Here is a 24,899-nt window from a genome sequence, read left to right on the forward strand (position 1 = left end):
TCCCCGGTTTAACCCTAGCCTAATCCGGAACAATTTACAATCACCAATTAACCTACCAACTGGTACATCTTTGGACTGTGAGAGGAAACCAAAGCCTGGAGGAAACCCATGGGGTCATGGTGAGAAGGTACAAGCTCCTTACAGGCAGCCGGGGGAATTGAACCCATGTCACCTGTACTGTAAAGTGTTGTGCTAACCACTATGCTACCATGTCTATTATGTGCTTGACATTCACCATCAAGTCCTTCATCAAGCATCAATTCTGGCTTTCAGTCATCTTAAATGTTGAAATTGCCCTGCTTACAAAGTTTGTGCGTCCTTATAGACTCTATAATATAGAAGATGCTTAACATACTTGTTTGAGTTGTATCGGCCTTTGGTTTAATAGCATTTTGCAGAAGCTAAGTTTCTACTCTTTGTCTAGAAATAATTCGGAGATTGTGTAGCTCAGGTGGTTGATAGTTGGATTGAGTTGTACTCCAATCTTGGCAATTTACTTGGAAGTGTTTTGTCACCATGCGAGAAGACATTGTCAGTGCACTGTGAATTGTGTTGATGCACCGACCAGCAACCTACCTATTTAACCCTAGTCTCATCATAGGACAATTTAGAATGAACTTACTAACTGATACATCTTTGGAATGTGGGATGAAACCAGAGCACCCAAAGGAAACTCATGGGTTCAGAGGGAGAACATACAAACTCCTTACAGACAGTGTTGGAATTGAACTCGGAACTGCAACACCCTGGCTGTTACAGCGTCACACTAACCACTATGCTCATGTGGCACCCCTCTTTTCTAACTTGTGCAGCGCATGTTCCCTGACAGGACAGTGTTTCCTGAACTACTCTGCAACTCTGCAAGTCATCAATGATTTTCAGCCTTTAATAATATTAAGGTTACTTGTTGAGAAATTTTGCATAAAAATAAATAAAAATATATTCTCTACAGTATTTGCATTGGCTTTAAGGCATCCTTAGTAGCCCTCAACATTGCCCCAAGTCTTTAAAAGGACCTTGTCATTAGCATTTGGTATGTGCATTTTTTGCCAATTCATGAACAAGTGGGGCTTTCATTAATTGAGCTTGGGAGCCCACTAGTGTAGAGGAAATGTTAATCTGTATCTAATTCATGCTGCGGCTCTTCTAGGCATTTTTCATAGCATAAACCACTAAAACTTTAGTCTGTATCTGGCCCGTGTTTGAATACAAAGTGCGGAGGACTTACTCTGCACTTTGCCTAGGAGATTGTAGAGAATTTACCCTTTCTATTGTCCACCTGTTTGACTGGTGTTGGGTATGCACTGTTAGACGTAGCTAGACGCTGATGAACCCTGTAAGAAATACCAATTGTGCAAAGTCCCGTTATTGCTTGAAGCAAGGTTCAGCTGAGTGACAACAGCTGTGGGCTTGGAGCCCAGTCGCACATTAACAGCTGTTGTTTCCATTGACCGCAAAGGTTACAGATGCTGAGTCTCGATTCTTTTTGAGAGCCTTGCATGGTTTAAATCTTTCTTGCTGTGTTCCTAACCCAGACTGCCCCTTGATTAAAAGTTATCATTTGTTTAAAGTCGTGAGGCAACTGTTGGTCAGGGTCGACCATGGATGTTGCATCCTAGCTGTTTAGATACGCCAGGATCATACAATATGGAGAGCATGCTGTTGTCCATGTAGCAAGCTCCCCTTTTCCACACAGCTGATGAACCCAGAAGAACGACAGAGACTGAAACAGTTTGGCACCAGCAGTGACACAGGAGTTGCCAGTCAATGTTGAACTCAACATAGGACTGCCTTAGGGGCTCAAGCTCAGGATTTTTCCCTCAGGGTTTACTCCCAAAGCCTTTCCCATGAGTGGGTATAGCTGCAAGGTAGACGAGGTTTGAGATCAGAGTTTTCCTTCTCCTGGATGAGCTGTTAACCATGGCTGATGAGCCCCATCTTCCTGAAGTGACTGGTTTTAACCCGCCTTTGCCCCTTCTCTTGTCAGTAGAAACTGTTTCACTGGGCTTAGTAGCTAAGGCCAGGAGTTGGAATTGGTTGTCAGATCTGTTTGAGGCTATTGAGAGCATTTAATCGGTAGTAGGAGCTTATCCCCACTACTACCCCTGGCTATAACAACTGCGTAAGCAGTTTGCCCAAGTCCTCTGTCCTGGTCCCACTGCAGCCAATCTTCTTTCCTGTCCCAGGGATGAAGCCTTTTGGAAGTTCCATTGGCATTTCTGTAGCACTGCTTTTTTTACGGGATACTGTTGCTAGCCCCATGCCCAACCCTCCTCCTTTTGCAGCCAGGCTTGGGACCGTCCTTGGTGGAGTTCCCTGAGACACTTGATGGAAATTTGAGGCAAGTGTTCAGCAGCTAGTCGTGGAGATGATGTGACAGGGAAACAAAAGCTTGATTGAAGACGTTAGTAATTTCGATATGGAGGCAGAAGTGGAGACATGCACTGAGGAAATTCTAGAATTCAGCGTGAAGTTAGTTGAAGGCATTCTGCCACTGGTGAATCAAAGGTAAAAAGGAGAACTCAGGAATCTAGAAATCCAAGATGGGACTGCCGGTACTGTGACGTTTTGCAGGTAGCTTGCAAAACTTTTGGATATTCTTCTTCTAACCTACTATTACTGCAATCTGCAGCCTGTTATTTCCCTTTAAGAAACATACTTTTGAACCATCTGAACAAACTAGCGATTTTACAATCTCCTGAAGGATTCAGCAAACTTGTTTCTCAGGAATGCAAGTATGGCACTTGAAGCGGATGAAGGACAGCCATCACCAGAAGAGAGGGTGCCAGGGTGGACTTCAAGCCAGATTAAAAGTTGAGGTATGAGGCTACCTCTTGTGAGTATCCTCCTGGCCAATTTGCAGTCACTGAAGAACAAGATCAAGGACCTAAGGGCAAGATTGGTGTTTCGGAGGGAAATGAGGGGTCCCTGCATTCTCTGTTTGACTGAGATGCGACTCATCCCCAACACTCTGGACATGGCACTCCACCCCGAGAGGTTCTCGATCCACCAGGTAGATTGAACTTCAGAAATATGTCAAGACTGGAAAAAGCTTTAAAGATAGGGGGCGGGGGTTCAGGATAAGGTGTTTGAAAGCATAGATGAAAGTTTTAAGAGTGTGGTATGTCAGATTAGAAGACAGTTAAGTTCAGTGAATAACTTATATTCAGTGCTGGAAAGAATGTTCAGAATGATGCAATCTTTAGAGTTGATTTCCAAAAGTTATGCATGGTAGTAGTGCAGCCTGGATCATTTGAAGTTAGTGAGTCAGAATCAGAATCAGGTTTAATATCACCAGCGTATGTCATGAAATGTGTTAACTTTGCAGCAGCAGTACAATGTAATACAAAATAGAAACTGTGAATTACAGTAAGTATATATATTTAGTGCAAACAAAAATAGTGAGATAGTGTTCGTGGGTTCAATGTCCATTCAGAAATCGGATGGGAGAGGGGAAGAAGCTGTTCCTGAGTCATTGAGTGTGTGCCTTCAGTCTCCTGTACCTCCTTCCCGATGGTAACAATGAGAAGAGGGCACATCTTGGGTAATGGGGCCCTTAATGATGGACGCTGTCTTTTTGAGGCATCGATTCTTGAAGGTGGCCTGGATACTACAGAGGCTGGTGCCTATGATGTAGCTGACTGATTTTACAACTTTCTGCAGCTTGCTTTGATCCTGTGCAGTAGCACCCCCCCCCCATTACCCCCCCTCCTCTATACTAGACAGTGATGCAGCCAGTTAGAATGCTCTCCATGGTACATCTGTAGAAATTTGTGAGGGGAAATTTGGATTAATCATCCAGGGGCCCAGTTACTTCTGTTATTGCACCTGCGTGCTGCTCACTACCATTGGAAGGGATCTGCTGAGTTATCTGATGTTGAGGACAGCTGTTAAGGTGATTGTGGAAGAGTGAGTGTAGGTTTTGTGGGATAGGCACTGGGAGAGTGGGGTGCCTAATAATCCATACAGAATTCTGTTCCCCCCACCTTCCTGACTCTTTTCTTTGCAGACTCAGACCATAACAACCACACTTCACCCACACCTCAGTTTCCTTGCATTTCTAGCTCCAGTCTAAAGAGCAAATCTTTATTTTTCACTTGTCTGCCCCCTGATTCTGAGAACCAGAAATGAATGGGGCCCAGAGTGAGGGGAGTGAGAGACAAACTGGAGACCCAGTCTTTCTCGTTTAAATGTTCCAGCAGGAATGTCTCGGAAAATTAAGAACAGTCTAATCCTTTCACGATATCCAATCCTTGTTGTGTCATATTCCAGCTTGACATTTTATATTAACCCTATCATATCCTTCCCTTTATTCCAATTTAATCCCCATGTCGTCACCCTGCAGACTGCCCCTTGCTCCTAACATATCCCACTCTCAACTGGTGGTTCAGTGTGTCACCTCTGAATAAAAAATGTTGAGTGTTTGTCCAGTTTTATACACCGTCTGCCCTCTCAAGTAGATGTGAAGGTTCCCAAGGGGATTGGGGAATATCCTGACTGGCTGCATCACTGTCTGGTAAAGGTTGAGAGGGTGCTGCTACACACAGGATTGAAGTGAGCTGCAGAGGGTGGTAAAATTAGTCAGGTCCATCATGGACATCAGATTCCATAGTATCTAGGACACCTTCAAAGAGCGGTGGCTCTGAAAAGCAGCTTCCATCATGAAGGCCCCCCCCCCCCCACCCACCTAGGACATGCCCTTCTCTCATTGTTACCATCAGGAAGGAGGTACAGAAGCGTATACGATTCAGGAGCAGCTTCTTCCCCTCTGCCATCTGATTTCCGAATGGACATTGAATCCATGAATGCTACCTCACTACTTTCTCTTTACTTATGTTTCTGCACTACTTAGTTAATTTTATTATTTAATTAGTTAACTGAATTTCACAACATATGCCAATGATACTAAACCTGATTCTGATTCTATTTGATACACATACACACATACACACACATATATATATACTTACTGTAATTCACAGTTTATTTTCTTCCTATATTATCATGTATTACATTGTACTGCTGCCTCAAAGTTAACAAATTTCATGACATACGCTGGTGATATTAAACTTGATTCTGATTCAAATAATATTACCATAGCATATTATCTGGTGTTTAAAGCAGTACTGTTTCTGTTCACTTTGCACAAACTAGCTGCAATATTTTCTTTCATTACAACATGGCTAAAGTATTTCATTGGCTGTAAAGTGCTTGAGACGTCTTGAGACCATTAACATCAGGCTGTATTTCCTGTTAAAGATAATCTAATCAAGGTGTTTATGAAGTTGTAGAGTAACACGCAGAAAATGCCAGATGAACTCAGCAGGTCAGGAAGCATCTATGAGAGGAATAAAGTGTCTTCATTATGGTATCAGCTGGAAGCATGGACTCTTCATTGGCTTCCATAGATGCTGCCTGACCAACTGAGTTCCTCCGGCATTTTGTGGGTGTTGTTCTGGATTTCCAGCATCTGCAGAATACCTTGTGTTTATTAAATTTACTATTTATAGAAATAAATAATTATCTTCCGTGTGAAACCTAGAACAAAGAGAAATAACCTAATAGAGATGGTTCAGGAAGTACCAGAGATCTTAAAAGTCCTGCCCAGAGAAGCTCTGGGTATTGGGGTCAAATAAATGCTCAGACTCATTTTGATAGGATTATTGGCTCAGGCCATCAAGTAACATGAGGTAGAGGTGTAATGGAATTGAGGTACAGATCAGCTGCGATCTAATTCAAATGCTGAAGCAGGCTTGAGGAATAAATGGCCCTTTTCCCTATCCCACTTTCTCGTGCTTTGTTAGTTTCATTAGTAATTCTTCCTTTGTTCTGATGCTGAAGTTCCTCAGTCCTATACCCTCCTACTACTCACTGGTCCATCTTCTCCACAAGCTCTTGGATTTATGGTAGTCTCCATCGTTATGTACATGGGCGATCATGGTCTATAACCATGATTGTTCTTGGCATTTTTTTTTCTACTGCAGTGGTTTCCCATTGTCTTCTTCTGGGCAGTGTCTTTACAAAACAGGTCACCCCAGCCATCATCAATACTCCTCAGAGATTGTCTGCCTGATGTCAGTGAACATGTGAACCAGGACTCGTGATATGCACTGGCTGCTCGTACGACCACCCACCACCTGCTCCCATGGCTTCACGTGACCCTGAGTGGGCGGTGGCCTAGGCAGGTGCTATATCTTGCTCAAGGGTGACCTGCAGGCTAGTGGAGGAAATAGAACAGGGTAGAATTTTTTAAGATCCCATATTTACATGCAACAAGTGACTTTGATAGTCCATAACACTCAAAGGCCATTGGCAAGCCGGGGTGTAACCTTATTCCACCAAGGGAGTGCTTTATCCATACTGTAATCTCCAGGGTTCATAAAACCACAACGTTGCATCAATAGCCACTTCTTGATTCAGCATTCTGTAGAATCAGAATTTAATATCACCAACATATGTCATGAGATTTTTTAACTTTGCGGCAGCAGTGCAGTGCAATAAATGACAGTAGAGAGAGGGAGAAAACTGTGAATTACAGTAAGTATATAAATATGAAGAATAGTTAGATAAGTAGTGCAAAAACAGAAATAAAATAGTAGTAAGGTACGTTCATGGGTTCAATGCTTGTTCAGAAATCGGATGGTAGAGGGGAAGAAACTGTTCTTGAATCATTGAGTGTGTGTCTTCAGACTTCTGTACCTTTTTCTTGATTGTAACAATGAGAAGAGGGCATGTGTTGGATGGTGGAGGCCCTTAATGATGGAGGCTAGTGCCCATGATGGAACTGACTAATTTTACACCTCTTTGCAGCTTATTTTGATCCTGTGCAGTAGCCCCCCCCCACCCCACCACGCCAAACCCTCATACCGGATGGAGATTCAGCCAATCAGAATGCTCTCCGTGGTACACCTGTAGAAATTTACAAGTGTCTTTGGTGACATACCAAATCTCCTCAAACTCCAAATAAAATAAAGTCGCTCTCTTGACTTCTTTGTAACTGCATCAGTATGTTGGGTCCAGGTTTGGTCCTCAGAGATATTGACACCCAGGAACTTGAAATTGCTCACTCTTTTTACTTCTAATCACTCCATGAAAACTCTTATGTGTTCCCTTGTCTTACCCATTCTGAAGTCCACAATCAGTTCTTTGGTCTTAGTGACGTTGTGTGAATGTTGTTGCTATGACACCTCTCAACTAGCTGGTATATCTCGTTCCTGTACACCCTCTCATCACCATTTGAGATTCTGCTAAAAATGTTTGTAATCTGCAAATTTATAGATGGCATTTGAGCTGTGCCTAGCCACACAGTCATGGGTGTAGAGAGTAGAACAGTGGACACACATCTCTGAGGTGCGCCAATGTTGTGAGGCCGCACTGTCGTTAATGACTGATATCTATTGATCAGCACCTTTAACAATTGAAAACAATGCTTCATGCGAGCTTTAAAGTGGTAACAGTACCAGAGAGTATCAGACAGGGCCTTCACACTTCAGAGAAGAGTAGGATATCTTACAGCCAATGAAATACATTAACCATGTTGTGATTTAAAAAAAGTGGGAGGTCTTCAAATATCGTAAGTGTTGTTAGATTAAAGATGGAAAATAAACTTTCACTTCTAGGGTCAACATTAAGGGTTATAGATGTGATAGTTACTAATCCAATAAATAATTCAATGGATTCTTTATCCTAGAAGTTAGGCAGTTGAGCCAAGTAACACAACTCACATCAAGGGGAAACTAGGGCTGAGAAAGTAATTTACACTGCTTTGTCAGCAATAAAATAATGTCAGGAATCTCCTTAAAGTTGTTTCAAAAACATCATGAAATTTGTTATGGCCTTTTTTAAAATACTGTTCTAGCAGGTTCTCTCATGTAACACTACTCAGTTTCAGAAATAGAGGGGGATGAGGTAGGGGTGCAGGGTCAGATTTCAAGCATTAGTGCCAATTTAATTTGCAGCTCTGGCCTCAGGAAGTAACTCTTAAAATGACAGTCCAAAATACAACCATGATGTGGCTTCTGTGAAGCATTGTCAAGGAATAATTGTATGCTACAGTGATGGTAAGACAATCCTCTGGGCTTCTAAGGAACCGGGCAGGAGGCAATCTTCTAAAGGGCATTCAAGATCAGAGGTTGCCAGGGAGGTGTCTGCAAGGACATGAGTGCCTTCCTCAAAGCTCACAGTTCAGTAGCACTAGCTTTGCAGTTAGAACCTCCCACGAGATGTGAACAAAATTGCTCTCAAAGACACAGTAAGGTTGAGTATCACTCTTAAAAACCTTACTATTGTAAGGGCTTCTCACAATGCAGTGTAGAATAGTTCAGTTAATGAAATTGGGAACCATTCAGCCCGAGAAGAAACATTTGATTCAGGACAGGCATTTATGGATGGTGAAAATGCTCTTTCAGATACCTTCCTGGCAACTTCAAAGATTCAGAGATTCAAAGTACATTTATTATCAAGGAATATATAAATTATTCAACCTTGAGATTTGTCTGCTTACAGGTAGCCACAAACCAAGAAACCTGAAAGAACCCAATTAAAGAAAGAAATGAATAAAAATAAAAAGAAAAGGAAAAAAAGTTCAAATCTCAAATTAAATTTATTATCGAAGTACATTTATTTAGTTACTTACTTACTGGGCTACAGCATGGAATAGTCCTTTTTGGTCCATCAAGCCACACAGCCCAGTAATCCCCTGATTTAATCCTAACCTGATCACAGGACAATTTACAGTGACCAATTAACTTACCAACCATTACGTCTTTGGACTGTGGGAAGAAACCGGAGCACCCGGAGGAAACCCACATGGTCTCAGGGAGAATGTACAAACTCCTTACAGACAGTGGTGGGAATTGAACCAGGTACTGTAAAGCGTTGTGCTGACCACTGCGCTACCGTGCCACCCATATATGTCATCGTAAACGACCCTGAGATTCATTTTCTTTTGAACATATTATATCCATTCAACCAGTTTATAAAAAACAACAAACTGTGCAAACATAGAACACAAGAAATAATAATAATAAATTAATAACCAATAGCTATCGAGAACATGAAATGACCTTTGAAAATGAGTCCATAGGTTGTGCTTTCTCTCTTGTCACTTAGTCTCCATCAAAACAGAAATATAGACCTCTGTTTGCAGGATTTCTTCCAGCACTTCTGCCCACTGATTTCATTCTGAGAGGGAACATGCTGAAGCCACTGCGGTTGTGGTGACCAGCATCTCAGTTTGGGCCAGTCTCCTTCAGCTTCATGTGACAGAGTGTGTCTGTGCCTGAATGGGGAATGTGTCTTACATAGTGTTGTTCTGAGCCTTCAGCATTATCAGAAGCAATTCTTCCCTGTGTTATTAGTGCCAGATACTATTCAGATCAGCACAGTTGAAAATTTTCACTAGAACCGAATTTTAGACGTTTGGTAAACTGATTAACAGAGAAACGGTGCTAAATGCATGAAATTCTTATGCCATTAAGACAACATATCATTAAAGTTTGCCATGAACTTCAAAGTACATTTATTATAAATGTATGTATAAATTATACAACCTTGAGATTCGTCTGCTTACAGGCAGCCAGAAAACAAGAAACCCGAAAGAACCCAATTAAAATAAAGACCAACATCCAATGCGCAGAGAGAGAGAAAAAAAAATCATGCAAACAATAAAAGTAAGCAACAGCATTCAGAGTGAAAGTGAGTCCATAAACCCGAAGCCTGGAGCAGTGGAGCAAGCCACTGCTTCAGTTCATTACACATCGCCTGGAAACTCACGGACGCGAAGCCTGAAACAGCCGGAGTTGTCTCTCAGCTTCAGCCTGAGTGCAGAGAAGAGCGGAGTAAACACCACGGAGCAGCGCACAGGAATGCATTGCATTGCTTTGAAACCCAGGCAAAATTGATTACAATTATGTTAGTGACTTTTATGTCAATAACAGTACCAATGTATTTCTAGGCCTGGGTATAAGGGATGGAGATCTGGTGGTAGAATGAAACAGAAGTGACTTGTGTGAAGCATAAACAGAAGCAGAAATGACTTAGGCTAAGAGGCTTGCATGGGTGATGAAAAATCCTCAGACAAAACCTGACAACAAAGGAGACCAAAGACAAGGGACCAAGGAAAAAACCTTTCAAACAGTGGTGGATACAGCTCAGTCCATCACAAGTAAAGTCTTCCTCACCATTGAACACATCTACAGGAAAGCAGCATCCATCATCAGGGACCCCCCACCACCCAGGTCATGCTCTCTTCGCACTGTTGCCATCCGGAAGAAGGCACAGGAGCCTCAGGATTCACGGCACCAGATTTAGGATCAGAATCAGTAGCTCTTGAACCAGAGTGGATAACTTCACACAACTTCACCCGCCCCATCATTGATATGTTCCTATAACCAATGGATGCACTTTCACAGACTCTTCACCTCATGTTCTCGATATTCATTGCTTAGTTATTTATTATTATATATTTCTTTTTGTACTTTCACAATTTGTTGTCTTTTGCATTCTGGTTGAATGCCCAAGTTGGTGCGGCCTTTCATTATACTGTTAAAGTTATTATTAAGGATGTACTGAGTATGCCTGCAAGAAAATGAATCTCAGGGATATAACGGTATATGGTGACATATATGTACTTTGATAATAAATTTACCCTTGTATTTTGTTGTCACTCAGCAACGGAGAATTTAGATGGAGGGGAAAGTAGGGCTGTTGAATAGTGTTGGACATTCCATGGGGCTTTCACAACACACCACCCTTCACTTTCACAATGTTCATCCAACTATGATTCATGGCCCCCTACACATTTTCCCACAACCAGTTGGGATAAACACAGACTCCTGATATATGACTAAACAATTTCTTAACTTTTTCAGCATGGAGGCAGAGTCTCAGGATAAAGGGCTGCCCATCTGAGACTGAGATGCGGAAAACTTCCATCTCTCTTTGGAATTCTGTACCCCAGAGGGTAATAGGTGGTGGGGTATTGAGTATATTCAAAGATGAGGTAGATATTAGGTTACAGTAGCTTGGCATTAAAGAGGATAAAGTAGAGTTCAGGTCAACAACCGGGTCAGCCATGATTTTATAGAATTACATCTTTTGTTCCTCAGTCAAATGACTCCTGTACTTTTATGAGGAACTGCACAATGAAAAGGAAGCATGCAAGTAATATTTTCCGAAAGCCTCTATGCTTTCTTCTCTGGCATATTGATGACAGCAGTGATTAGCCTTTAATTCCTCGAGACTCCAGACCGGTACTGAAGGCTTGACAACTGAGCATTGCCTTGAAGAATAGACCGTGCAATCAAGTCATTAAAATAATGAAGGGGTTGGCATGGGGGGTGGGGGGGGGGGGTTGCTGGTGGGAGCGGCTAAAGCAGTCAGTAGCCCCAAAGACTCGATAAAGAATCCCAGGTATGTCGATTAACTCCAAACAGAAATCATGACTCATGTGGCAAACATCCCATAATACAGCACCTTATGTCAGATAGTGTTTCATTCATGTGGTCATTGTATGGCTATCCATTTAACTGAGGCCTTTACTCACTGAGAATCTCAAACAGATTTCTCTGGGGTATACTTAACAGTTTATATATGTGTGTATCCCTTTCAGACTATTTTTAACTATACTCAGTGGGCAGCACTCTTGCTTGCAAGAGAAGATCATGCACTTGGGTCTCAACCAAGCCAGCTCTCCCAGATTCATTACTGAAATAGCATTGCTCTTCTAAAAGTGTCATAGTCATAAGAAAGTACAACATAGCAACGTGCCCTTCGGCCCATCAAGTCTGTGCCGAACCATTTAAACTGCCTACTCCCATTGACCTGCACCCCAGACCATAGCTTTCCATAACCCTCTCATCCATGTACCTATCCAAACTTCTCCGAAATGTTGAAATCAGGCTGGCACGCACCACCTGCACTGGCAGCTCCTTCCACATTCTCACGACCCTCTAAGTGAAGGAATTTCCCCTCATGTTCCCCTTAAACTTCACTCCTTTCACCCTTGATCCATGACCTCTAGTTGTTGTCCCACTAAATCGCAGTGAAAAAACCTGCTTGCATTTACCCTATCTATACTCCTCAAATTTTGTATCCCTCTATCAAATCTCCCCTCAACCTTCTACATTCCAAGGAATAAAGTCCTATTCAATTTTTCCTTATAACTCAGGTCCTCCAGTCCTGCCAATATCCTTGTAAATTGTCTCTGTACTCTTTCAATCTTATTTACATTTTTCCTGTAGGTAGATGACCTAAACAGCATACATACTCCAAATTAGGCTTCACCATAACGTCCCATCTCCTGTACTCAATACTTCAATTTATGAAGGCCAATGAGCCGAAAGCTTTCTTTATGACCCTATCTACCTGTGACGCCACTGTCAATGAATAATGGATTGGTATTCCCAGATCTCATTGCTCTACTACAGTCCTCAGTGCGCTACAGTTCACTGTGTAAGACCTACCCTGGTTGTTGTCTTTCAAAGGAGATGTTAAGTCCCTAGTAAATGCACAAAATGCTGGAGAAACTCAGCAATTCAGGCCCCTATGGAGGGGAAGAAGCCAGAAAAAGGTGGAGGGGGGAGGGGAAGAGGAGAGGCTAGACAGTGATAGGTGAAGGGGAAGGTAGGTGGGTGGAGAAGGGGGATGAAGTGAGAAGCTGGGTGATGATAAGGGGAAAAGGTAAAGGTCTGAAATCTTATGGGAGAGGAGAGTGGATCATAGGGGAAAAGGAAGGAGGAAGGGAAGAGGGCGGTGATAGGCAGGTGAGAGGGGAGCCAGAATGAGGAAAGGAAAATAAAGAGGGGGAAGAAATTACCAGAAGTTGGAGAAATTGATATTCATGCCGTCAAGTTGGAGGTAACCCAAATGGAAAATGAGGTGTTGCTCCTTCAACCTGAGAGGGGCCACCTGGAAAGTCGACCTGTTGCAGACTGAGCGAAGCTACTCGACAGAGTGATTCCCCCAATCTACATTGGGTCTATCAATGTAGAGGACACTGCACTGGGATCACCACATATAGTAGATGATTCTGACAAACTCGTAGGTGAAGTGTTGCCTCACATGGAAGGACTGTTTAGGGCCCTGAATAGAGGTGAGGGAGGAGGTGAATGGACAGGTGTAGCACTTAGGCCTCTTCCAGGAATAAGTGCTAGGAGGGAGATCAGTGGGGAGGAATGAATGGACCAGGGAGTCACGGAGATAGCAATCCCTTTGGAAAGTGAAGGGTGGGGGAGGGAAAAGGTAAATATATGTTTGGTGGTAGAATTCCTTTGGGGATGACAAAAGTTGCAGAGACTGATGTGTTGGATGCAGAGTCTCATGGGGTGGTAGATGAAGACAAGAGGAACTTTGTCACTGTTATGGCAGTGGGAAGATGAGGGTAGATATCTGGGAAATGAGATGCTGGTGAAAGCAGCATCAATGGTAGACAGGTATACAAAGTCCCTGTCTGTTTACTTGGGTGAGTTACAAGTTCTCCAGATTCTATTCAAAACCGAACACAAGATTTCTCTGAGTTATCGTCCTAATATTTATTCTTTAAAGAACAAAGGTCATTGATGTGTTATTGTTTTTGGAACTTGAATAATACAAGTTATTGGCTGCATCATCCATGTCAGGAGAGGGACAAAAATACTTCACAGTCTGTAACATACTTTTAAGATCAGAAAAGGTGATATATAGGATCTTTGCTTTTGAACTATTCCTTATTCACTGAAACTTTATCTAGATTGATGGAAGTGGAGGCATTTTGGGAGGGAGTGAATAAAAATGGATGAATGGGGATGGAGGGGAATGGGAGTGGAGGATTGGACAGGCTATATTTCATGAGGAGTTTGAGAAGATTTGGTTTGTCACCTGAAACAGTCTTAGATTTCTATCGATGAGAGCTTTCTAACTGGCTGCATCACTGTCTAGTATCGGGGGGGCTTGCTACTGCACAGGATCAAAATAGCTGTAGAGAGTTGTAAACATAGTCAGCTCCATCATGGGCACTAGTATCCAGGCCATCTTCATGGAGCAATACTTTAAAAAAGCAACATCCATCATTAAGGACTCCCATCACTCAGGACATACCCTCTTCTCATTGCTACCAGAAGCCTGAAAGCACACACTCAACGATTCAGGACCAGCTTCTTCCCCTCTGCCATCCGATTTCTGAATGGATATTGAACTCATGAACTACCTCACTACTTTTTTATTTTCATTTTTGCACTACATATTTAACTATTTAATATATATATACTTAACTGTAATTTGTGGTTTGTTCCTCTATTATTACGAATTATATTGTACTGCTGCCACAAAGACAACAAATTTCATGATTTATGCCAGTGATATTAAACCTGATTCTGATTGGAAGGAGAAGAAAGAAGGGGGAGATGGGGGGGGGGTTGCTAAGAAGGGAGGGAGAGGGTTTCCTGAAAGTTTCATTTATGTCTGTGTGTGCCTAGGGATGTTAAGTTAAGGCCCCAGACTGGGCCTTCAAGTGGATATACTGTAAGTAGTTCCCTTGTCCTGCCTTGAAGTCCTAGGCCAATATTAATCCATTCATCAGTATCAATAACACAGTTATCTGGCCAATATCACCTTGCACGTTGGAGTATGCTCTGTGAAATTTAGCCAGTTCATTTCCTACAAAATAATTATGCTTATATAAAAAAATATTTCGGGACACGCTGGAGATCATGAAATCAATATGATGTGTGTGTTTGTACTTGGACAGGGTTCTTGGCTGGTGGCTGCATTTCTCAGCTCTGGTGCAGAGTTGGTCAGTGTGTTGGTGAACGTCCAATTGGGCAAGCAGAATATGTGCTGAGGCACAAAATGTACCCAAATTATCATTAAAAAATTATGTTTGCAGTCTGCAGCCCCACCAGAGAATTGAGGCTGAGGGAGCCCGGGGAGTCTGCAAAATGAAAGCATTTAAAATGTGACTCGTTTCTAAGCCATTTATGTGATACTTAGGGTAGACAGCTTTTTACAAGATAGGCACTCTATTCAGAAAGTTCTATGACTTTCAGCTCTGCACCAGTGCAAGAATATTCTAATTTCAAATTCACACAAATTCAAATGAAAGTAAACACCTTTCACTTCTGTGTTCCGTGGCCCTGAGTATTCACCCTGCTCCACTGCGTCTTTCTCTGCCTTTCTGCAGCTTCACAACTCTCAGATCCGTGTTCTCAGTACCTCATCGCTTTACATCTTCACCGGCATTTGTCAAATTTGGTGTCTTTGCAGCAGCAGTGCAATGCAATACATAACAGAAAACCTGCGAATTACAGTACATTTAAAAAGTTAAATTAAATAAATTGTGCAAAGAAGAAATAGAGAAGTAGTGAGTTAGCGTACATGGGTTCAATGTCCATTCAGAATTCGAATGGCAGAGGGGAAGAAGCTGTTTTTGAATTGTTGAGTGTGTGTTTCAGGATTCTGTACCTCCTCGCTGAACAATGGGGGAGCATTAATGATGAACACTGCTTTTTTGAGGCACCAGTCCTTGGAGATGTCTTGGATGTTATGGAGGCTAGTGTCCATGATTTAGCTGACTGAGTTTACAGCTTACTGCGATCCTGTGCAGCAGCCATTCCACCTCCCCCCCCCCCCGCCCACCCCACACACCAGTTGCTGATGCAGCCAGTTAGAATGCTGTCCACAGTACATCTGTTGAAATTAGTGCTTTTGATGACATACCAAATCTCCTCAAGCTCCTAATGAAATATAGCCACTATCTTATCTTCTGTATAGTTGCATTGGTATGTTGGGACCAGTTTAGGTCCTCAGAGATATTAACACCTAGGAACTTGAAATTGCTCACTCTCTTCACTTCTGGTCCTTCTGTGAGGACTGGTGTGTGTTCCCTTGTCTTACCCTTTCTGAAGTCCACAATCAGCCCTTTGGTCTCTCTGACATTGAGTGCCAGGTTGTCACCATTAAACATTACAACACAGTATAGGTCCTTCAGCCCACAAGATTGTACCAACCTGTTAACTTACTCTAAGGTCAATCTAACCCTTCCCTCCTATAAAGATCTCCATCTTTCTATCATCCATGTGTCTACCTAAGAGTTTCTTAAATGCTCCTAATGTACCTGCCTCTACCACCTTAAATAAGATGTAAATTGTAAAGTGTTTCAATTTATAAAATGAGAGTAAAACTGACGATCAGTTAAAAGGGCTTGGGTACTAACCAAGCCATCTACCCCTGTTCCCACTTGCCAACTCACTGACAATATCCGAATAACCTTGGGAGACCACTTCACCAAGCACCTTTGCTCCAACCACCACAAAAAGCAGGATCTTCCAGTGGCCACCCATTTCAATTTTACTCCCCATTCCCATTCCGACATGTCAGTCCGTGGCCTCCTCAACTGCTGCAATGAGGCCACACTCAGGCTGGAGGAGCAACACCTTATATTTCATCTAGGTAGCCTCCAACCTGATGTCATGAACATTGATTTCTCTAACTTCTGGTAATGCCCCCCCCCCACCCCTTCACCATTCCCCATTCCTGTTCCCCTCTCTCACCTTATCTCCTTAACTGCCCATCTCCTATCAGACTCCCCCTTCTCCAGCCCTTTATCTCTTTCACCAATTAACTTCCCAGCTCTTTACTTCACCCCCTTCCCCTCTCCCAGTTTCACCTACCACCTTGTACTTCTTCCTCCCCTCCCCAACCTTCTTACTCTGACTTTTCCTCTTCCTTTCCAGTCCTGATGAAGGGTCTCAGCCCGAAACATTGACGGAAACTCTTTTGCCTGACCTGCTGAATTCCTCCAGCATTTGGTGTGTATTACTTTGGATTTCTGGTATCTACATATTTTCTCACATTTCTAAATAACCTCCTGACATTTTCACCCCTTCCTGAGCAAAGTCCTACGTGATGGAGTTGAGGATCTGGGTAGGTGTTGGGGGTGGGGGGGGAGTTCAGGAGAAGATACTGAAATATTTTGAGAGCTCTGCAAAGATAGACCTTGGCTCCAAATCAAATACTACGCAGTGTCTGTTTGGGGTTGTCAAGAAAACTAAGCCTTTGGGAATTCTGCTGGGATCAGCTTTTATTTTTAACCAGGTTCATGATGCTATTGCTCTGAGTAATGTGATCCATAACATGGTGATCCAAAAAAGACAGCTGTGTAAAATTAACAGTGGTCTTAGGCCTGAGGCCTGAGCACTGCTCTTACTACGAGAGTTCTGTAATGAAATAGCTCTTTCTGCAACAGGGAAGTGTATGTGTAGACTTATTTACCACACTCTTTGGGGGGGGGGGGGGGTGTCAGTGTTGATGGGCCCTTGGCCATCCTATTCCTCCTTGATGGGGCCTAAATTTCTGCTTAATACCCATGGCACCCTCTCAGTAATGCCTGTCTAAACTTATTTCCCTTCTTTTTGCTTTCAGATTGCTGATAAGATATCCTCCTTTGCCTTCTGAAGTATTGAGGAAACACTTCACAATCGACCACCTGCCAACCACTCATCATCTTAGGTTTTATGACTGAGAAGGCAGTACCAGTCTTTTCAAGCTTACAGACAACTCACCTCAGAAGCAAATCCTCAGAAATAAATTATTGCTTTCACTTTGCACATTGAGGTGTTCTGCACCATGGATGGTCCAGACTGCCAGCTACACTTTGAGAGGTGGGTGGAAGTGGGGAGATATGAAAAAGAAACCTATGCCAAGCTGATATTTGTAGAGGCAAGTGACCCATTAACTGGACACAAGTGGTTTAATCTTCATGCTTGATTCTTGAACTGACTTCTCTTCGCCTGATCGCAGGCTTATGTAGGAATGTTCAGCAGCAAGTTAAAGAAAAAGTTGGCACAGAATCTACGTTTCCCCAACATCTGCTGCACTATCATGGTCTTGCCTGACTCAAGAACATAGATCTCTTCATGAATTTAAGTAACACTGCGTCACAGCCACAATCAGCTTGTAATGGCCTTCATTGGGGGGAGATGTTAAGTCAATCAGTTCAAACTTCCCTTCATTTCCATGTCTCCCTTGCACCTCAAATCTGTAACCTATAATAAGGAAATCCATTAGACATGCACTGTCAAAGAATTGGCATCTTTGAGGCCTTCTACATCCAATTTTTCAGATCAAAGATGGCCATCCGCCTTGGCTGAGCTGCGTCCAAGGCCAGTCTCAAACACCAGCTTGAACTTCACCAGCACAATGGTTTATGAAGCTACTGCCATGTAGGTATCATATATCCCATAGTTAGAATTGAACTCTGAAAGCAAAAAGTGGCAGTGTGTTTTCTTTTCAAATGTATTTGTGAGTTTTTTTGAACATATGGCAAGTTCTTGTGATAACCAAACAGGCCTTGAACTTTGGGTTGCCATTTATGGTTTTCCATTTTCCTGGAGGCTCTAGTACCTGCCCTATCCCCTCTGTACAGTCTCAGTAGTCTCAAGACGGCTCGTTTCTGCACTGACTGGACCAAGACTTGATTACCCAATTGGATGATACTTGATCAGATTTCAGAGATCTTTATTACATCATCTCCTAATAAATTATAGTCAATTAATGTTCAGAAAGCAAAGAATTTTGTCTAATAGCCCCATAATGAATTTTTGTTCTGCATCTTCTGAAGATTAATTTTAACTCCACACTGATTTTAGAGGGTTGTTAACCTTATATGAGCATGTGTCAGCGATCCCCTGCTGTACCCGGAAGCTGACTTTGAAGTGAGTGCAATTGATCTACTACTTAACAATTGCTTTAATGAAATTGGCCAATGATTTAATTAGATGAAAACATATGCCTGTGAACACCATGGGCCCTTGTTCATTGGGAGCTTGGCCATTGATAATTGGCTGACACAATTCCATTGACTCCACCAAAACAGAAACTTGGACCTTTAGTTTCTGTTATTTCATGTTTCTGCTCCTATCTCATGCTATTTTATTCTGTCTTACCTCCAATCCTCCACTCCCACCTGTTTTTGTTTCAATGTTTCTGATCAGTTTTCTTTCATTCTAATGTTTTGTTGTTCTCTCAGTTTCTTTCCTCTATTGTTTCACTTCTGTGTTCTGTCTCCTTTTTTGTTGTTTTCCCTATCTCATCCTCTCCCTCTGGAAGCAACTCCTCCTTTTAGCATCCTGGCTGAATTCTTAACAATCACCCCAAGTTCCTGCAACAGCACCTATTGCCATCTATAGACTCTATCCTAATTAATTTTCAATCTCACATCTATTCCAATCTGTCCATGGCACCCAGAGTGAGGTCCAATGTAATCTAAAAGACAACATCTTTTCTTCTGTCCAGCCACTTTGCAACCTTCAACCATAAACACAGAATTTTCCTACATGGAGATAAACTGCTCTTCCACCATTTACCATTCTCAACCTCATGTTTCTTCTCCCATTTCTTAAAAAACAATGTCTCATTTGTGACCTGATCTACCTTAACCTATCTGCATGTAGTCTCTTGTTTGACACCTCATTGCTCTCTCCGGCTCTGCATTGAAAACTGAAACCCTCCCACTCTTTCCCCAGTTCTCTCAGAATCCCTAACCTGAAAAATATTGACTGGTTTCTCTTTCCACAACTGCTACTTGACTAACTGAGTTCTCCCATCATCTCCGTTTTTGTTTGACTGAACCCTAGTACTCAAACCAGCCCCCCTCAGCTTTATCCAAAAAATGACAACAGAAATATTAGTAAGGAATTTATACATTAATTAAGACTATAAGATATAGGAAGAGAATTCGGCCATTTGCCCATCGAGTCTTCTCTGCTATTTTATCATGGCTGTTCCACTTTCTCTTTCAGCCCCTTTCTCCCCATATCCCTTCATGCCTTAACCAATCAAGAATCTATCAACCTCTGCCTTGAATATAGCTAATGACTTGGCCTCCACAGCCACCATGGCAACGATTCAAAACTCTCTGGCTAAAGAAATTTCTCTTCATCTCTGTTCTAAAAAGACGTTCCTCTATTCTGAGGCAGTGCCCTCTGCTCTTAAGACTCCCCCACCATAGGAAACATCCTCTCCACATCCACACTGTCGAGGCCTTTCAACATTCAATAGGTTTCAGAGAGATCCTCTCATTCTTCTGAAGTCCAATGAATACAGGCTCAGAGCCATCAAACGCTCCTCATATGATAAGCCTTTCAATCCTGGAATCATTTTCGTGAACCTCCTTTGAATCCTGCCCAACATCAGCACATCCTTTATTAGATAAAGGGCCCAAATGCTAAGTATATTGGTTTAATTAAAGTGATTATTTATTAATCAGGTTGAAGGAAGCTGGAAACAGTCTCGTTGTTTAGTCTGTCCTCAGATAATCATCCTATTCCTTATCTGTACAGACATGTTATTGCCCAGTCAGACATAACCTGTTTTAATTTCAGGTACCAGCTCCTTCATCACCCAAACAATACATCTGTACTATTCTTAGACCAAAATCAAAGGCTACTCCACTCTAAGATCCCAATCCCTGCACCATTCAGTCTGTCCAACTGAATTTATATTAGTACCATTAATACCTATGGTTGGCATGAACACAATGGGCTGAGGAGACTTTCTCTGTGCTGTATTACACCACCGTCACTAGCATGCAGCCTGTCCTCCTCAGATGTTACTTTATGAGACACCACATCCTCTAGGATTACTGCTATTCCATACTGCACGTAGCATGATCCCATTCCCAAATTCCAACACTTCTATCACCCTCACAGTGCACTGGCTGTTGGCATAATTATCTCGTCTTTGGGAATAATTCAGAAGATGTGTAGCTTGGGTGGTTGATGGTTGGGTTGACTTGTTCTCCGATCTTGGCAATTTACTTGCAAACAGTTCGTCACCATGCGAGGAGATATTGTCAGTGCACTGTTGATTTAATTAAATGAGCAGTGCACTGATGATGTCTCCTCGTATGGTGACGAAATGTTTGCAATTGAATTGCCAAGATCGGAGAACAACTCAACCTCATCTTTATTAAGATTCAAAAATTCAAAGTACATTATGATGTACTTTGAATCTTTAAGTGGGAAAGAATGCGGAATAGGTCCTGGAGAATGCTTCTGGTACTGGAGGGATTGAGAGTGTGGGAAAGATGCCAGAGGATGTTCCTGATACTGGAGGGATTGAGAGTGTAGAAAAGATGCCAGAGGATGTTCCCGATACTGGAGGGATTGAGAGTGTGGAAAAGCACCAAGAGAATTTTCCCAGTACTGGATGGATTGAGAGTGTGGAGAAGGTCCCGCAGAATGTTTACAGTACTGGAGGGATTGAGAGTGTGGAAAAGCACCTGGAGAATTTTCCCAGTACTGGAGGGATTGAGAGTGTGGAAAATCACCTGGAGAATTTTCCCAGTACTGGAGGGATTGAGAGTGTGGAGAAGCACCTGGAGAATTTTCCCAGTACTGGAGGGATTGAGAGTGTGGAAAAGCACCTGGAGAATTTTCCCAGTACTGGATGGATTGAGAGTGTGGAAAAGCACCTGGAGAATTTTCCCAGTACTGGAGGGATTGAGAGTGTGGAAAAGCACCTGGAGAATTTTCCCAGTACTGGAGGGATTGAGAGTGTGGAAAAGCACCTGGAGAATTTTCCCAGTACTGGATGGATTGAGAGTGTGGAAAAGCACCTGGAGAATTTTCCCAGTACTGGATGGATTGAGAGTGTGGAAAAGCACCTGGAGAATTTTCCCAGTACTGGATGGATTGAGAGTGTGGAGAAGGTCCCGCAGAATGTTTACAGTACTGGAGGGATTGAGAGTGTGGAAAAGCACCTGGAGAATTTTCCCAGTACTGGATGGATTGAGAGTGTGGAAAAGCACCTGGAGAATTTTCCCAGAACTGGATGGATTGAGAGTGTGGAAAAGCACCTGGAGAATTTTCCCAGTACTGGATGGATTGAGAGTGTGGAGAAGGTCCCGCAGAATGTTTACAGTACTGGAGGGATTGAGAGTGTGGAAAAGCACCTGGAGAATTTTCCCAGTACTGGAGGGATTGAGAGTGTGGAAAAGCACCTGGAGAATTTTCCCAGTACTGGATGGATTGAGAGTGTGGAGAAGGTCCCGCAGAATGTTTACAGTACTGGAGGGATTGAGAGTGTGGAAAAGCACCTGGAGAATTTTCCCAGTACTGGAGGGATTGAGAGTGTGGAAAAGCACCTGGAGAATTTTCCCAGTACTGGAGGGATTGAGAGTGTGGAGAAGCACCTGGAGAATTTTCCCAGTACTGGAGGGATTGAGAGTGTGGAAAAGCACCTGGAGAATTTTCCCAGTACTGGATGGATTGAGAGTGTGGAAAAGCACCTGGAGAATTTTCCCAGTACTGGAGGGATTGAGAGTGTGGAAAAGTACCTGGAGAATTTTCCCAGTACTGGAGGGATTGAGAGTGTGGAAAAGCACCTGGAGAATTTTCCCAGTACTGGAGGGATTGAGAGTGTGGAAAAGCACCTGGAGAATTTTCCCAGTACTGGATGGATTGAGAGTGTGGAAAAGGACCCAGAGGATGATCCCGGTACTGGAGGGATTGAGTTGCAGGAAGAGGCTAGTTGGGTTGGGACTTCTTTCCGTTGAGTATAGGAGGCTGAGGTTAGTGCCACAGTCATCTTCCCAGCATAGGGGCGACTAAAATGAGTTGATGCTACTTTAAGATGAGAGAGGAAAGATTCAAAAGAGACTGAGAGACATCTTTTTCCATACAGAGGGCATTGGGTAAATGGAAGGAACCTCAAGGGGAATGGGTAGAGGTGGGTACAACTACAGTGTTTAAAAGACCTTTCAGACTAGTACATAGGTGGGAAAGGTTTAGTGGGATATGGGCTAAACGTGGGGAAAAGGGACCAGCTCAGTTAGACTACATAGCCAGAATGGACAATTTGGGCTGAAAGGCCTGTTTCTATACTGTATAACTCCGGGCCTGCATATCAAGCACATTAATTTTTATCTTCTAGTTCATGAACAGTGATTTATGTCAAGCCCCTGTGAGATGGGAATTTGATGGTCAGACTTCTAAAGAGCAAGACCGTGTCAGTGAGTGATATGCTAACTAGAAGACCATAGACTATAGGAGCAGAACAAGGCCATTTGGCCATTCGAATCTGCTCACCATTTCATCATGGCTGATCCATTTGCCCTCTCAGCCCCAGTCTCCTGCCTTCTCCCCATATCCCTTCATGCCCTGACTAATCAAGAATCTATCAACCTCTGCCTTAAATATACCCAATCACTTGGCCTCCACAGCTGCCTGTGGCAATGAATTCCAAGATGGCTGTGGAGACCAAGCCATTGCCTCTGTAGCCATTTGTTCAGAGTTTGGTACATAGTGACATTGTGTCTTCATCAAAACTGCATTACACAAGAGCTATATTAGTGTAATGCATATCTTTGGCAGAGAAAGACTGATGTTGGCAAAGATATCTTTGAGCAGTACATGGGGTCAAGTGGTGTCTGTAATGTACATTGCCTCTGTAAAGAGAAGCACACATCAATTTGTTACAGGCTCTATTTGGAATCATGAGATTGGATTTCTTGACAGTATCTCCAGTCCTGTCTCCCTCGCACAGTGACACCTTACAATCTCTAACCTACGCACTGTGTTGTAGACCTGTCTCCCTCACACAGTGACAGCATGTGTCAAGGCAATCAAGGATGCATATAGCACCTCCCACTCTTTCAAGATTTTGATCCTCAGGCTACTGATACCAAAATCATTCACCAACACCTCAGGGAAAGATTTCACGTGATCTTTCTCACCCTCCCCCCATAAAAACAATCTCTATTTCTGCTCATCCTACCGCCCTCTGTGGCTGAGATGTCCACCATTGTGACATTTCACCCTTGACTGTCCAGTGAATGGAAAGAGTCACTCCACTGGAAACTCAAAAAGTAAAGTTCTTATATGTGTGTCACTATGTACGACCCTGAGATTTATTTTCTCACAGGTAACTCCAAGAAAATAAAGAAATATAGTAGAATATATGAAAAACTAGATGTAAACAAAGACTGACAAACAAGCAATGCACAAACAAAGACAAATCGAGTGAACAATTCAAGAATAAATAAGTGATACTGAGAAAGTGTAGCATTGTTGAGTTCATAGTTAAGCAGCTATCCTGCAGTTCATTTCTCATATTTTTATAATCCAACTATCTTTGAACAAAATATTGATTAAGTTTCTTTTTAGCTTCACCCTAAGCTATTTCCCCAAGATGTTGTATGCAGGAATAATTCAGTGATTAACCTCCAAATCTGGAGTCTTGGCAATGACCTGTCTCTCTTATGCAGACACCCACTTGGTTTCAACAATGCAAATTCGGTATTAATTTTTCATGTAACCTGGAAGATTTGTTAAAGCGCACCATAACCCCCAGTGTCTGAACATCATACAATCCTCTAACCTACCCACTGTGTTGTAGACCTGTATCCCACACACAGTGAACATCATAACCTATCCATCGAGGAAGCAAAAAAAATTAAGAAACTTATCTAAAGTGCCTATCTGCAGGACACTGTTGTATCCTTTTCACTTTCTTCCACTTCATTTCTTGCCTCAGTATTCTTTCCTATAAATTTTGATGTACAAAGGACTTAGGATTCATGTGGTGTGTGTAATTTTTTAAAGCTTGCCTTTCTCTTTAAATCTGTCTTACTGTAAATATGATGTATCATCAAAATAACTTTCTCTTAATCTTCCCTGGAACCTGTTGATTTTTACTGATTAAATTGATCATAAAGCAAGATGTGCTTTCCTTTTGTACATGGCTCTGAATGAAATACACCTTTTTTCTCTTTCAATTAATGTATGGAAAGAAACTTGGTTTTAAGGCAGATTACATAATGTTTTGATGCTTGTAGCGAGAGTTCATGTTTTCGCTCTTATTGATAAACTAGATGTCGCTGAAACAGATTGACAATAAAACTTTCCCTGTGGTACTGGTGTTGA

The 24,899-nt window shown here is 42.4% G+C and overlaps 1 protein-coding gene across 2 annotated transcripts; it reads left to right on the forward strand.

Annotated features, from left to right (window-relative positions):
• The first annotated feature begins 2,880 nt into the window (after positions 1–2,880).
• On the forward strand, positions 2,881–24,899 carry LOC140729222 (uncharacterized). 2 transcript variants are annotated; one of them, XM_073048743.1, is made up of 2 exons: positions 2,881–3,013; positions 17,398–24,899. In XM_073048743.1, exon 2 carries the CDS (start codon positions 21,062–21,064, stop codon positions 22,529–22,531), a length of 1,470 nt encoding a protein of 489 aa, XP_072904844.1. In that variant the 5' UTR covers positions 2,881–3,013; positions 17,398–21,061; the 3' UTR covers positions 22,532–24,899. The 2 variants fall into 2 exon arrangements, with proteins under 2 accessions (XP_072904844.1, XP_072904843.1); XM_073048742.1 differs by lacking the exon at positions 2,881–3,013 and adding an exon at positions 16,733–16,784.

The sequence above is a fragment of the Hemitrygon akajei genome, chromosome 6, assembly GCF_048418815.1.
Source record: "Hemitrygon akajei chromosome 6, sHemAka1.3, whole genome shotgun sequence".
In the NCBI taxonomy this organism is placed as follows: Eukaryota; Metazoa; Chordata; class Chondrichthyes; order Myliobatiformes; family Dasyatidae; genus Hemitrygon; species Hemitrygon akajei.

What these genes read in the sequence shown, in the direction of transcription:
- LOC140729222 (XM_073048743.1), top strand. Translation starts at nt 21,062, where the DNA reads ATGCCAGAGGATGTTCCTGATACTGGAGGGATTGAGAGTGTAGAAAAG.